General features: G+C 45.7%; 1 protein-coding gene across 2 annotated transcripts in view; it reads left to right on the top strand.

Moving 5' to 3' along the window:
- The first annotated feature begins 827 nt into the window (after positions 1–827).
- Positions 828–12,901, top strand: part of APOB (apolipoprotein B) — a 38,752-nt gene continuing 26,678 nt past the window's right edge. Inside the window, exons 1-8 of one of the 2 annotated variants that reach the window (XM_007655840.4) lie at positions 828–965; positions 2,567–2,605; positions 4,517–4,632; positions 6,628–6,773; positions 8,507–8,660; positions 9,541–9,696; positions 11,428–11,552; positions 11,647–11,732. In XM_007655840.4, coding sequence (XP_007654030.2) covers positions 902–965; positions 2,567–2,605; positions 4,517–4,632; positions 6,628–6,773; positions 8,507–8,660; positions 9,541–9,696; positions 11,428–11,552; positions 11,647–11,732 — 886 coding nt within the window. In that variant the 5' untranslated portion in view covers positions 828–901. 2 annotated transcript variants of the gene reach the window in all.

Here is a 12,901-nt window from a genome sequence, read left to right as displayed (position 1 = left end):
ACTGTTAAAGGAAAACATCTTAAGTGTTCTGATTATATATTCCATTCAAAAACCTTACCATCTGAACTTAATCAGAATTCCATAACGATTTTGTAGAAATTTCCCAGATAATAAATATTTAACGATAAATATTATAAAATAAATGAAATATTTATCTTTTGGTATGAGTAGAGGGGCCTAGTGAAAGGGCGCAGGACTCGAACCCGGTTCCACCCAGTGCCTGTTTTCACCTTTCCCCTACCCCTGAACGTAAAGAAATTATGTGTATATTAATGTTTTAATTACCCTTATCATTCATAAATGTGTACGTGTGCATATATATTCATATATCGATATTCTAATTATCCTTCATTATTCAGGGATTATACAGCAAATCACCCTAAATATACCTGTAGATATATCTACGTATATTTTGGTCGATTTGCTGTCTACCCTGCTAGTTCTTTGAAGGCTCATGTTTTCCAAATTCTCTTTGTATCGTTCTCTTCCAAGAGCTTAGCCCAGTGCTCTGCGTTCTGTAAGCTCTCAGTAAATACTACCGACTGATTGAATTTCCTTATCCTAAAGGAAAGATACCACTTCTCCACTAGGATGCTATCTTCGACAGACAAGGTCTTGGAAAGAAACTTAAAAAAGCTCAGTCAGTTCAGTTCTCAGCCCGCCCCGCTTGCTCCAAGGTTCAGGTCGGGCCCGCCTGTGGAAAAAAAGCAAGGAGGAATCCCGGACTCTGACCTTTGGACCTTTTGCAATTTGGCTCTGGACTTTCCAAACAGGGTGGCTCAGCTGCTCGCCGGTGGCTATATAAATGCAGGTCTCCCCTGAGGTGCTCATTATCTTCCTCCCAGCTTGCGAAGAAGGGAAGCAGGGAAGAACCAAGAAAAGGGATTGCGGCACTCCAGCCATGGGCCCTTTGAGGCTCTTGCTGCTGCTGCTGCTTTTGCTGATTGCTAGCGGCCCTTCCTCCCGTAAGTATTGCCTTTTCTGCTCATCTTTCACCTCTGAAAACCCTCTCTCTCTCACAGAGGAGCCATGGGAGGGCGAGACCCGTCTGTAGGACTGAGCCTGAGATTGGATAAACTGGAAGAGGGGATCTGGCTCTCCTATTTGAAACGGATGTCACTGGGGAATGGCAATATGGAAGGCGGGGGAACGCGGGACGTGGCTAAGGGTTTTTGAATATTTTCCATTTTCTTGAGAGCCTGAACATAGGTAGCCCGGTCTAGTGGAAAGAGCACAGGCCTGGGATTTAGGAGAGCTGGGTTCTGATCCCCGCTCTGCCGATCGCCTGTCTGCTGACTGGGCAAGTCACGTAACCCCTGCCGTTCCTCGGTTTTCTCATCTGTAAAATGAGAGAACTTCTTAGAGACTGTGATCCCTGTGTAGGACTGTGCAGCAACTAATTATTCATTCAACCGTATTTATTGAGCGCTTCCTGTGTGCAGAGAACTGTACTAAGCGCTTGAGAACTAATGACCTTGTATCTAGCACAGTGGTTGATCCATAGTAAACATTGAATAAAGACCATCTTTTTTTTTTTTTAGCAAAATGATGTCTATGGTGCCTCTAAAATAGGGTGGTTGCCCTCCCATTTTAAAAGACATTAGATTTCTCTAGCAATTTGCAATGAAACCAGGGATATTTAGATTATTTTAGAGTAGATGAAGATCATCTCGAAAGATTTGAGGAAAAGATTCCTCTTGTTTTATAATGTGTTCGGGTTTTTTTTTTACTAAGAGGAACAGATTTGAAGTCTCTAAACCAATTCAGTCGATCAGTGGTATTCTGTAAGTGCTTACTGTGTGCAGAGCACTGTACTAAGGGGTCGGGAGAGAACAACGCGATGGAGCTGGTAGACGTGTTCCCTTCCGGCAAGGATATAACCGTCTAGAGACGAGATAGACATCAAAAGAAATTGCGTTCGCGTATATAAGTGCTGACGGGCTGAGGGTGGGGTGAACAATTTACCAGAGTTAGTAGATAGGTTCCCTGCCCAAAAGAAGATTTCCGTCGAGAGGAGACATTAATATAAATATATAAATAATAGATATGTTCACAAGTTCTGTGGGGCTGAGGATAAGGTGAATAAAAAATGCTTAAACCGTTTCACCAAAATATAGTTTACAAAAAGGATCAAATGGGCACCGTTGTTAGTGTTAAGTTGGTTGGACTTTGCTCTTTGGAGAATTGATTCTTTGTCGGGATAAAGCCAAACAATAGTTTACTAACGGCCTCTCTTAGGAAACAGTTTATGTCATGGGACCGTTTTTTTTCAAAAGTGTTGGCTAAGCGCTATGTGTCAAGCACTGTTCTAAGCGTTGGGGTAGGTACAAGTTAATTAGTTTGGACACAGTCCCTGTCCCTCATGGAACTCACAGTCTCAGTAAGAGGGAGAACAGGTTGTGAATCCACATTTTACAGTTGCAAAAACTGAGGCAAATCAACCTACTTTATTTCCATTCTCAGTCACGATGTTTGCGTCATATTTTTTATAAGCATACTCTATTTGGGTTCAAAAATGGCATTCAAAAGACCTTACCGAATCTGTTTATTTATTTTTTCTTTATAGAAGAGGAGGGATCTGAGGCCCCCGGTGCCAGCTGTCCAAGTAAGGTTTAATACATGTATATTCAGCATCTTGAGTGTGTGCAGTCTGTGGGGGGTGTGTGTGTGTGTGTTTGGGCTTAGGGGAGGGTGCACCTGTGTTGGTGTGCATGTTTTCTTTCTGGGGGGCGGTTAATTTCTCAATTTTAACATCCTGTTCTTTGGCTCTTCGGAGATAGCGTGGAATAGTTTTAAACCTGCTGTGTCCATTTGAAAAATGGTAGAGGCGGCCACTGTGAATCCTTTGTAATGGGCGCATTTAAATTTTACTGTAAGTTCCCTCTCACTTCTTCACTGGCTTCCACAGTCCCATTTTCCTAACACAAGTGTCCAGCTTGGCCAAGCCCTCTCATTCTGGTGTCTGATCTGGTACCCATTTCTGGGGTATTCCCTCTAAAAGGACCCTATTTCTCTCTCTCGGCGGAACGTAAAAATGCGGGTACCTAAAATCTGATCCGCCGACCTCATCTCTATCGCCCGGGGACTTGTGACATATTTTTAAGTAAACAGGTTTAGCCGCAGGGATAATCATTTCTTAAAATGATCACATCGGGTGTTAGGTAATGCCGACTTTAACCTTTACAATGAGGTCCGAGCTCCTACCCCGACTTATCCCTGGCCATTTATCAGGCCCAGAGTGACTCGGAAGGGTCAAAGGGTAAATGAGCTGGAGTTTCGGGGATTTGACCTCGCCCGCTAATAGTTGTCTGCTTAATGCTGCTCTGCCCCCTGTTGATTATACACATGACATCGACCGAACAGTCAGGCAGAATCAGGGGCGTGACAGGTGACACAGCAACACATCACATTATTTGGGTCAAAGATTGAATGAGTTGGAGTTTGGGGATTTGACCTCGCCTGTTCTCTGCTTAATACCACTCTGCTCTTAGGGACCTGACATCAACTGAACCACCAGGCCAAGGCAGTGGTCTATCAAATGCCATTTGGACCTTTTGTGGTATTCAGGGAGTGCTTATTATGCGCCAAGCACTGTACTGAGCGTTGGAGTAGATACAACACTTTCGGACGGGACACGGTCCCTGCCCCTCATAAAGATCCCGGCCTAACGGAGTTTCAGAGGGGTTTTCTCAAGGAACGGGAGAATTTTAAGATTTCTAATTGGCGGGGGTCTAACTTCAATCCATGGAATTTTTTGAGCCCTTAGTGTGTGCTGAGCATTGTGCTAAGCTCATAAAGATCCCGGGCTAACAGACTTTAAGAGGGGTTTTCTCAAGGAACGGGAGAATTTTAAGATTTCTAGCTGGGGGTTTTTTAACTTCAATCGATGGAATGTTTTGAGCACTTACCCTGCGCAGAATATTAAGCCCTGGGGGGAGTACAGTACAATGAAACTGGTAGATATGATCTCAGACGTGCCACAGCCAAGCATCACACTATTTGGACCTTCTGTGGTATTTATCGAATACTCATTATGTGCCAAGCACTGTACTGAGCGTTTGAGTAGATGCAACGCATTCAGATGGGACACAGGCCCTGCCCCACATAAAGATCCCAGTCCAACGGACCTGAAGAGGGGTTTTCTCAAGCAATGGGAGAATTTTAGGATTTCTAATTGGCGGGGGTCTAACTTCAATCGATGGAATTTTTTGAGTCCTTAGTGTGTGCAGAGCACTGTGCTAAGCACTTGGGGAAGTACAGTAAAGTGAAACTGGTAGACATGATCCTTGCCCAGCGGGATAATGATAGAGCGTGGAACGGGAATCAAGACTGAAAGTAATGAACACATCCACCTCGTCTTTCCACCCGTTCTAAACCGAAGTGTGGGATAGACCGGCAGGGTGACCTCAGTCAACTCAGCCCGCTCAGACAGTGGCTTTCGATCCGCCCGTTGTCGCCATTCCGTCACTTTGCCTAGCAGCTTCACTAAAACGTTTCTCTGCTTTTCTCATTTCAGAAGATGCGACCAGATTCAAGCACCTCAGGAAATACGTGTACAACTATGAAGCTGAGAGCACCAGCGGAGTGACCGGGACAGCGGATTCACGAAGTGCCACCAAGATTAACTGCAAGGTCTGAGCAACTCGGATGCTTCCCTCTCAATCGGTGGTAGTCACTGAGGGCTTACTGTGTGCGCGACACTGTACTAAATCCTGGGGAGAGTGCCACAGACTTGGTAGACGTGCCTTTGACGGGGGGGGGGGGGGCATAAAGGTAGCGGGAAGAAGTGATCTTGTTCTTGATTTAATAGGGGACAGGGTCTCGGGGGGAGAGGAATTTGAGAGACATTGCTTGAATCGACTAAAGGATTATGTAAATGACACCCGCAAATGAATATGTAAAGATTCATGCCCAGATGGGACATTGGAGATACCCAGCACGCACTGCCAAGCTTAGTGGAAAGAGCCCGGGCTTGGGAGTCAGAAGTCATGAGTTCTAATCCCGACTCCGCCACTTGTCAGCTGTGTGACTTTGGGCAAGTCGCTTAACTTCTCTGTGCCTCAGTTCCCTCATCTGTCAAATGGGGATGAAGACTGCGAGCCCCATGTGGGATAACCTGATTAACTTAGCGCTTAGAACAGTGCTTGGCACATAGTAAGTGCTTAACAAATACCATCATTATTATTATTTTCTGACAGGCCTACTGGCCTACCACCCTCAGGTTAGGGCTGTGGCACCGTGTCTTTATCAGTAGCCCTGATTTCATCTTTGGCTATTTGTAGTCAAGAGACTCAGCTTGCCTGGCTTGCAAATTTCCACTCCCACGATCAGCATTTCATTTTTTATGGTACTTGTTAAGTGCTTACTATTTGCCAGACACTAGAGTAGATACAAGGTAATCAGTTTGGACATCATCGGGCTCAAAGTCCCCATTTTGCAGATGAGGTAACTGAGGCCCGGAGAAGTGGAGTGACTTGCCCAAGGTCACATAGCAGACAAGCTGCAGAGTCAGGGCTAGAACCCAGGCCCTTCTGACTCCCAGGCCCTTGCTCTATCCACTGCGCTATGTTGTTTCTGAACGGTGTTTTGGGTCGCCCATCTCCCTCCATCCCACAATTAGGGGACAGAGCCCCATCTGGAAAGGCATCCAGAGCCATGGCGCCATCTTGGAAATGTTAAAACCTCATCTGAGAATGCTCGTGGTAGTGCAGAATGGGTTTTGCCCCCTTCCCTTAAGATTAAGAATAGTATTTGCTAAGCGCTTACTCTGTGTCAAGTACTATTCTTAGCTCTGGGACAGTTGCAAGTTAATCAGGTGGGACACAGTCCCTATCCCACTCGGGGGCGCACAGTCTAAGTCACTAAAAACCAACAGGCAATCATTTTGGGTTTCTGATATCTACATTGGACCAGTTTATTTCTCCACCTGCTTAGAAAAGCAGTGTGGCCCGGTTAGTGGAGCAGAGGCCTAGGAGTCCCGGGACCTGGGTTCTAATCCTATCTCTATTGAGTGCCTGCTTTGGGACTCTGGGTAAGTTACTTCTCTGTGCCTTACTTACCTCATCTGTAAAATAGGGATAAAGAATCGGAGCGCCCTGTGGGACATGGACCGTGTCCAACCTGATTAGCTTGTACCTACCTCGGTGCCTAGTATGGTGTCTGACACATAGTAAGTGTTTAACAAATACCATAAATAAAAGAACTGCAGCAGCAGCTGCATTTATTGAGTATTCAAAGCACTCTACTGGGCCCTTCCTATGTACAGAGAATAATGGTGAGATCCTACTACGTGCACAGTACTGTTCTGAGGAATCACTAGGGGAAAAACACTGTACTGAGTGCCTTCTGTGGGCAGAACACTGTACTGGATACCATCTGCGAGCAGTGTACTGATTGGTTACAGAACTGAACCGGGAGCCTGCAGTGCATTTATGAACACACCAATGATTGATAGATTGATGACTGATCGTTTACCAGCTAAGATCCTTTCCCTGAAGGAGTGTTACAGCCTAATTCAAATCCACAAATGGAGATTTATGGATTTTAAACAACTGATGACGCCAGCGGCTCCAAATCCCAGCAATCCGACCCACCGACCAACTAACCAACCACCGATCTTGTTTTCAGGTGGAGCTGGAGGTTCCCCAGCTATGCAGCTTCGTCCTGAAGACGAGCCAGTGCACCCTGAGGGAGGTTTATGGTTTCAACACAGAAGGGAAGGCCATGTTGAAGAAGACCAAGAACTCGGAAGAGTTTACCGCCGCCATGTCCAAGTAAGGATTTAGCACTGTGTGCTTGGTGGGGCGGGGGAGGGTGAATTACTGTTTGGGCTCCACAGGGTTGACTTGGTTCACCTAACCTTTATTCGGGTGGTCTCTGGAATTGGAGGGGTTGAAGCCCTCATTGCCTGTTTAGACCATCTGTTGTCTTCTCTCATTCCTCTTTCTCTGCTTCCTGTCATCGGGTTTATCCGTACACTGAACCGGGCCAACGATTCCTCCTCTATCTTGATTTTTCTCTTTTCACCGGGAATAGACGTTGTGTCTGTTGAGCTGCGTATTGGCCCACGTACTATATTTCCATTTCTTTGGGTGCTCTTAATGCTTAGTTGGAAGTGATGGAGGCTAATGACCAGAGTTTAGTCCGGGGACTCAGGAATCCTGGGTGATTTCATGCTGCATCACTCAGAAAAGTAGACCGGGTCATCAGCAACCGCTGTTGGTAAACTGAAAAACAGTTCGAATTCTTCCAAGACTAGATTCACCCCTATGTGCATGTATACACATGGTAATGTTTGAATTATTGCTGCTCTCCTTCCGGAACTTGGGCTTCCTATAATAATAGCGGCTGTTGGTTTTTTTAATGATATTCGTTAAGTGTTTACTATGTGCCGAGCACTATACTAAGACCTGAGCTAATCAGGTAGGATGCAGTTCACCGCAATCTTAATCCCCATTTGACAGATGAGGTAACTGAGGCACAGAGAAGTCAAGTGTCTTGACCAAGGTCCCACAGCATACAAGTGGCAGATGGAGCAGGAAAATCAATCGCAAATCCTCAGAAGCTCCCTTGTCCTGGGCGAAGCCAATGGAAGGATGGACAGGGAGGTTCAGAGAACAAAAAAAAGACATAGAGAGAGATTGCCCCTCTCCCAATTTGCTCTCTTCCTGCTGCCTGGCCCCAGATCAGGTTTTTAACTACTCACACAAACACACGGATGTGTTTTCAGGACAGGGAACAGATGAAAATCCTTTCCATTTTCCAGGGCGTTCCATAGTGTGAAAATATGAGGCATTCTTACTCACACATGCATTTACACACACACACACACACACATATATATATATATATATCTACAGCCTTCTGGATCTGAAATTGTCACAGCTACCAGTGAGATTCTGTCTAGGGGTGGGTATGAATAACAGACCAGTGAGCAACAAACATGCCTTCCACATGGTCCACAAAAAGATCATTCTTTATTAAGCTGTTGTATCGGCTATCAGCAACATCTGGTGCTAATATCTGAGAAGCAGCGTGGCTTAATGGAAAGAGCACGGGCTTGGGAGTCAGTGGACGTGGGTTCTAATCTCGCCTCCTCCACTTGTCGGCTGGGTGACTTGGCCAAGCCACTTCTCTGTGCCTCAGTTACCTCATCTGTAAAATGGGGATGGGATTAAGACTGTGAGCCCCATGTGGGACAACCTTATTCCTTGTATCTAACCCCAGTGCTTAGAACAGAGCTTGGCACATAGTAAGCGCTTAACTAATGCCATCACTATTACTACCAATTACACTTTTGCTACTCTGTTCACCCTGACCTCCGAGTTTGTCTGACCTCCGGCTGAGGAGTAACAACGTCTAGGGCAAGGATGACAAGAGAAAACTGACTGTAAAAAGGAAAGGGCATTGGGAAGTCATGGGTGGGAGAAGAAAAGTTAGCAGCACAGATCGAAATGATCAATAACTACATTGACAATTGCCTAAGCATTTGACTTCTCTTGGATAGGTATGAACTTAAATTAAGCATTCCTGGTGGCAAGCAGGTCTCACTGTACCCAGACAGAGATGAGCCAACCCACATTCTGAACATCAAGAGAGGCATCGTTTCGGCCCTCCTGCTGCCCCAGGAGACGGAAGAAGACCAACAGCAATTGTCTATGGTAAGCGTTTGGACCCCGACTAGTGGAAATTCTTTCTATCATAGTCTTCGCAAACTGGGACAAGGCCTCTATCTTCAGTGATGAAGATCACTGGATCGATGACTTGATATGAGGGGTTTTTCAGTGAAACCAGGGAATCGCTATTGTTCAAACAAACCTTAGGCTCTAATCCCGATTGGACTCCCGCAGTCTCTAAGGGTTTATTCTTTTGGCCCTCCGGAAGGAAGTGAGCTAGGTTTCAGAGTTCCCGTTCCAGACTTGATTAGAACAGATCTGCCTTGAACACTGATAAAACCTTGGGATGAAATGGCGGGAACTCTGATAGGTGACATCTTTTTTCTGGGCTCTCCCTCTCATCCTGTATTATGCCGTCGAGTTGTTTCGACCCATAGCGACACCACGGACACCTCTCCCCCAGAACGCCCCGCTCTCTATCTGCTGTCGTTCTGGTAGTGGATCCATACAGTTTTCTTGGTAAAAAATCCGGAAGCGGTTTACCACTCCCACCTTCCGTGCAATAAACTCAGCCCTCAACTCTCTCCCGTGCCGCTGCTGCCCAGCAAGGGTGAGTTTTGACTTGTAACAGATGGCCTTCCACTCGCTAGCCACTGGCCAAGCTAGGAAAGGAATGGGTAGGCCTCTGCTTGACTCTCCCTCCCATAGCCCAGACTGGTAGAACTGGGGACTGGTAGACTGGAAACTCTCCAGGTCAACCGTGAGGGAGGGAGAGCCTCTTAGAGGGCATGATTATCACAATATAATAGCCAGAAGAGATCAGAATTGTTGCACTTTTTCTTCAACTTAAACATCTGCTCTCCGCTCAGTTTGTGTAGGTTTTCCTTCTCTAACTAATGATGATGTTTCCCCTCTTCTTCCTAAGGACACGGTCTACGGGAACTGTTCCAGCCAAATCACGGTCAAGGCGAGGAAGGGATCTACAGCAACGGAGATGACGATTGAGCGAAACCTGAAGCAGTGTGACCACTTCAGTCCTATCAGCGGAGACATGAGTCCATTAGCCCTCATCAGAGGCTCGGTAAGTGGTCCGCGCCCGATTACCGGCATTGTATATTAGCAGCCGTAGGTTTAGCATCCGCTAACTGACCTCGTCCTGGCCGGCGTTTGCCCTGGCTGTTTCTCACCACAGGTGGTCTTGAAGGCAGATGACCAAGGTGGTCCCTTTGGAAGCCAGCCTTTCGAGAAACAAAGTGGCCTAGGCTCGGGAGACCGAGGACCTGGGTTCTAATCCCAGCTCTGCCGCTTGACTGCTGTTTGCTCCTATGTCACTTAACTTCTCTGAGCTGCAAAGCGTGGCTCAGTGGAAGGAGCCCGGGCTTGGGAGTCAGAGGTCGTGGGTTCTAATCCCAGCTCTGCCACTTATCAGCTGTGTGACTTTGGGAAAATCACAACTTCTCTGGGCATCAGTTGCCTCATCTGTAAAAATGGGAATTAAGACTGTGAGCCCCACGTGGGACAACCTGATTACCTTGTATCTACCCTAGCGCTTAGAACAGTGCTCGGCACATAGTAAGCACTTGACAAATACCATTATTATTATTATTATGAGGACTCATTACCGGCTCTGTCTTCTTAAGCTGCAAGCCCTCTGTGGGACAGGGACTGAGTCTGACTGGATTAACTTGTACCTACTCCAGATTTTACTATAGTGCTTGGCATATAGTAAATGTTTAATCAATATTATTATTATTATGTTCAGACAGGAGCAATGGGTAGTAGAAACCATCCATATAAACTTTATAGCATTGAGAAGGTTGGGGCAATCAGTAAACGCTTAACAGATACTGTAGTTATTATTACTCAGGGTCCATTTTGAGACCACAGGGCTTTCACAGTCCTCCACCATTTTCTTTTTCCCCATTGCCAACCACAAACACTTATGGCTCCATCCTCGATACCATGTCCCTGGCCACGCGTTGCTCCGGGGACCAATCAACCATATATATTGAGTGCTGATTGTGTGCGGAGCACTGTGCTATGCACTCGAGGGAATACAATATGACATAGTTGGTAGGCACGTATCCTGCCAACGAGGAGCTTACAGTCAGTCAGTCAATCATATTTATTGAGCACTTACTGTGTGCAGAAGAGTGTACTAAGCTCTTGGGAGAATACAATATATCAGACACACTCCCTGCACACTTACACTCTTGAGAGGAGTTTGGAGTTTAGGTGAGTTGCCCCACCCATCCCATTCCTAACCTGCCCTTTTGTGGCATGGAGTAGTGTGTTCTGTAGGTCAATCAATCGATTGTATTTACTGAGTACTTACTGGGTGCCCCATATTACTCAAGTTGCCCCTGCTTTCAACCAAATTCTTTGTTAAAATAATCATCAATATTAAATGCGACAAGGCGGGGAGTTCTAATTACAGGATGGTACATCTTCTCCCCCTAAAGCTAACACAGGTCAATTGGATATCAAATTCCCTCAAGGAGGCAGTCTGGGATTGTATACCTTAAGCAGAAGTGGTGCAAATAGGAGGAGGGGGTGAAAAGGGGAAAGAACCCAAATCCCATTCCCCGGGTCTGTGGCCGGTTCATCCTGTTAGCTAGAGAAGAGTCACTTAAGCTGTCTTCACCATGTCTCCACCCGTAAAATGGGTCTGACCATACAGTAACGGGGGGAGAAATGGAAGTTTCCTTCTTCCTTCCTGAGGATTAGTCTGGAAGGGGCTGAACTCCTCAGGAAGAAGGTTCAATATCTGGGACAAATGGAGTAAGATGGATTTCAAAAAACCTTTCTGCAGAACAACCCACTCTCTACGCTGATCAAAAGCAGCCAATCCTGCCAATACACAGTGGACAACAGAAGGAAGCACGTGTCCGAAGTCGTTTGCACAGAGAAACATCTGTTCCTGCCCTTCTCCCACAAGTAGGTTCCTCTTGCATTCATTCATCCTCATAACCGTCATCAGTGATGTGTGACTTCAGGAAAAGGCAAAATGTGTTTTTCCTCTGCTCCCTAGGAATCAGTACGGCATGATGACACAAGTCAGACAGACTCTGAAACTGGAAGATACCCCCAAAATTAACAACAGAGTTTTTGATGAAGGTAAGTCTATCAGAGTAAATCTTCAGGTAACTTGCCTTTAACACACACCCAAAATACTTTTGGAGAACAACTTCTGGCATCTTTAATGTATAGTCTACAATGGATAAAATGTCCCGTGATTTCTCTTTTCAGCAATAGATCAGCTCACTTCAATGGATTAACATTAGCACATTATACCCTTGAATTTGCATAGTGCTTTTCATTTTCCCAAACCCTTCCACTCTGATTTATCATTTGCCCACCCAGCATCCCTGTAAGTAAGTGAAGGGTGGGTATTATTATCCTGAAGTTACAGAGGAGAAAACAGAACTAAGAAGACACATGTGTAGCCCAACATATGCAAGCAGCTCAGGGGCTCTCTTCCGTCTAGACTATATAACATGTTTTTGTTTGTTTCTTTACCAAAATGTGAGAAAATCTAGGGATTGAGCAAGTGAAGAAGACTGAATTTAGATAGCAACAATCCCACATAAATCTCAAAACACACCCAACTATCCAAAGCAGGGCAACACAAAAGATACTGGCCTTCTGCCCAACTAAATAAGGCTTTTCACCTTTCACGACATTCCGAAAAGCTTTCACTCTAACCATCTGGAGGACTGCAAAGCCACTGTTCATTCAGGAGAAGGTGGTTACCACCTGGCTTAGGGACTAAATTATAAGATGACCACCTTGCCAACCGCCACAGGTATTTCAGAGGCAAATGGCAGTTGGCCCAAGACCTTGATCAGACCTGAAAAAGAGAATTTGTTGCAGGGATAGCAGAGGAGATGTGGAAGCTAGAGAAGCAACTTATGAGTAACAATAGTAACAATAATTCTGTTATTCTAAACCGCTTATTACATGCTAAACACTGTACTAAGCTCTGGGGTAGATATAAGATAATCAGGCTGGGCACAGTCCCTATTCAATATGGGGATCACGGTCTAAGTGGAAGGAAGAACGGGTATTGAATCCCCAGTTTACAGATGAGGAAACAGAGGCTCAGATACATCAAGGAACTTGCCCAAAATCCCAGAGAAGGCATATGGTAGAGCCAGGGTTAGAACCAAGGTCCTCTGACTTTCAGCCTGTCCTGGTCATCTCTGGGCTATAACTGGATCAATCCCCTAACTAACTGTCATAAGTCAGAAGCCTATTCTTCTGGTGTAAAATAACTCAATGGCATT

This window comes from Ornithorhynchus anatinus, chromosome 9, assembly GCF_004115215.2.
Source record: "Ornithorhynchus anatinus isolate Pmale09 chromosome 9, mOrnAna1.pri.v4, whole genome shotgun sequence".
Lineage (NCBI taxonomy): Eukaryota > Metazoa > Chordata > Mammalia > Monotremata > Ornithorhynchidae > Ornithorhynchus > Ornithorhynchus anatinus.
This window is presented reverse-complemented; position numbering and strand designations above follow the sequence as displayed.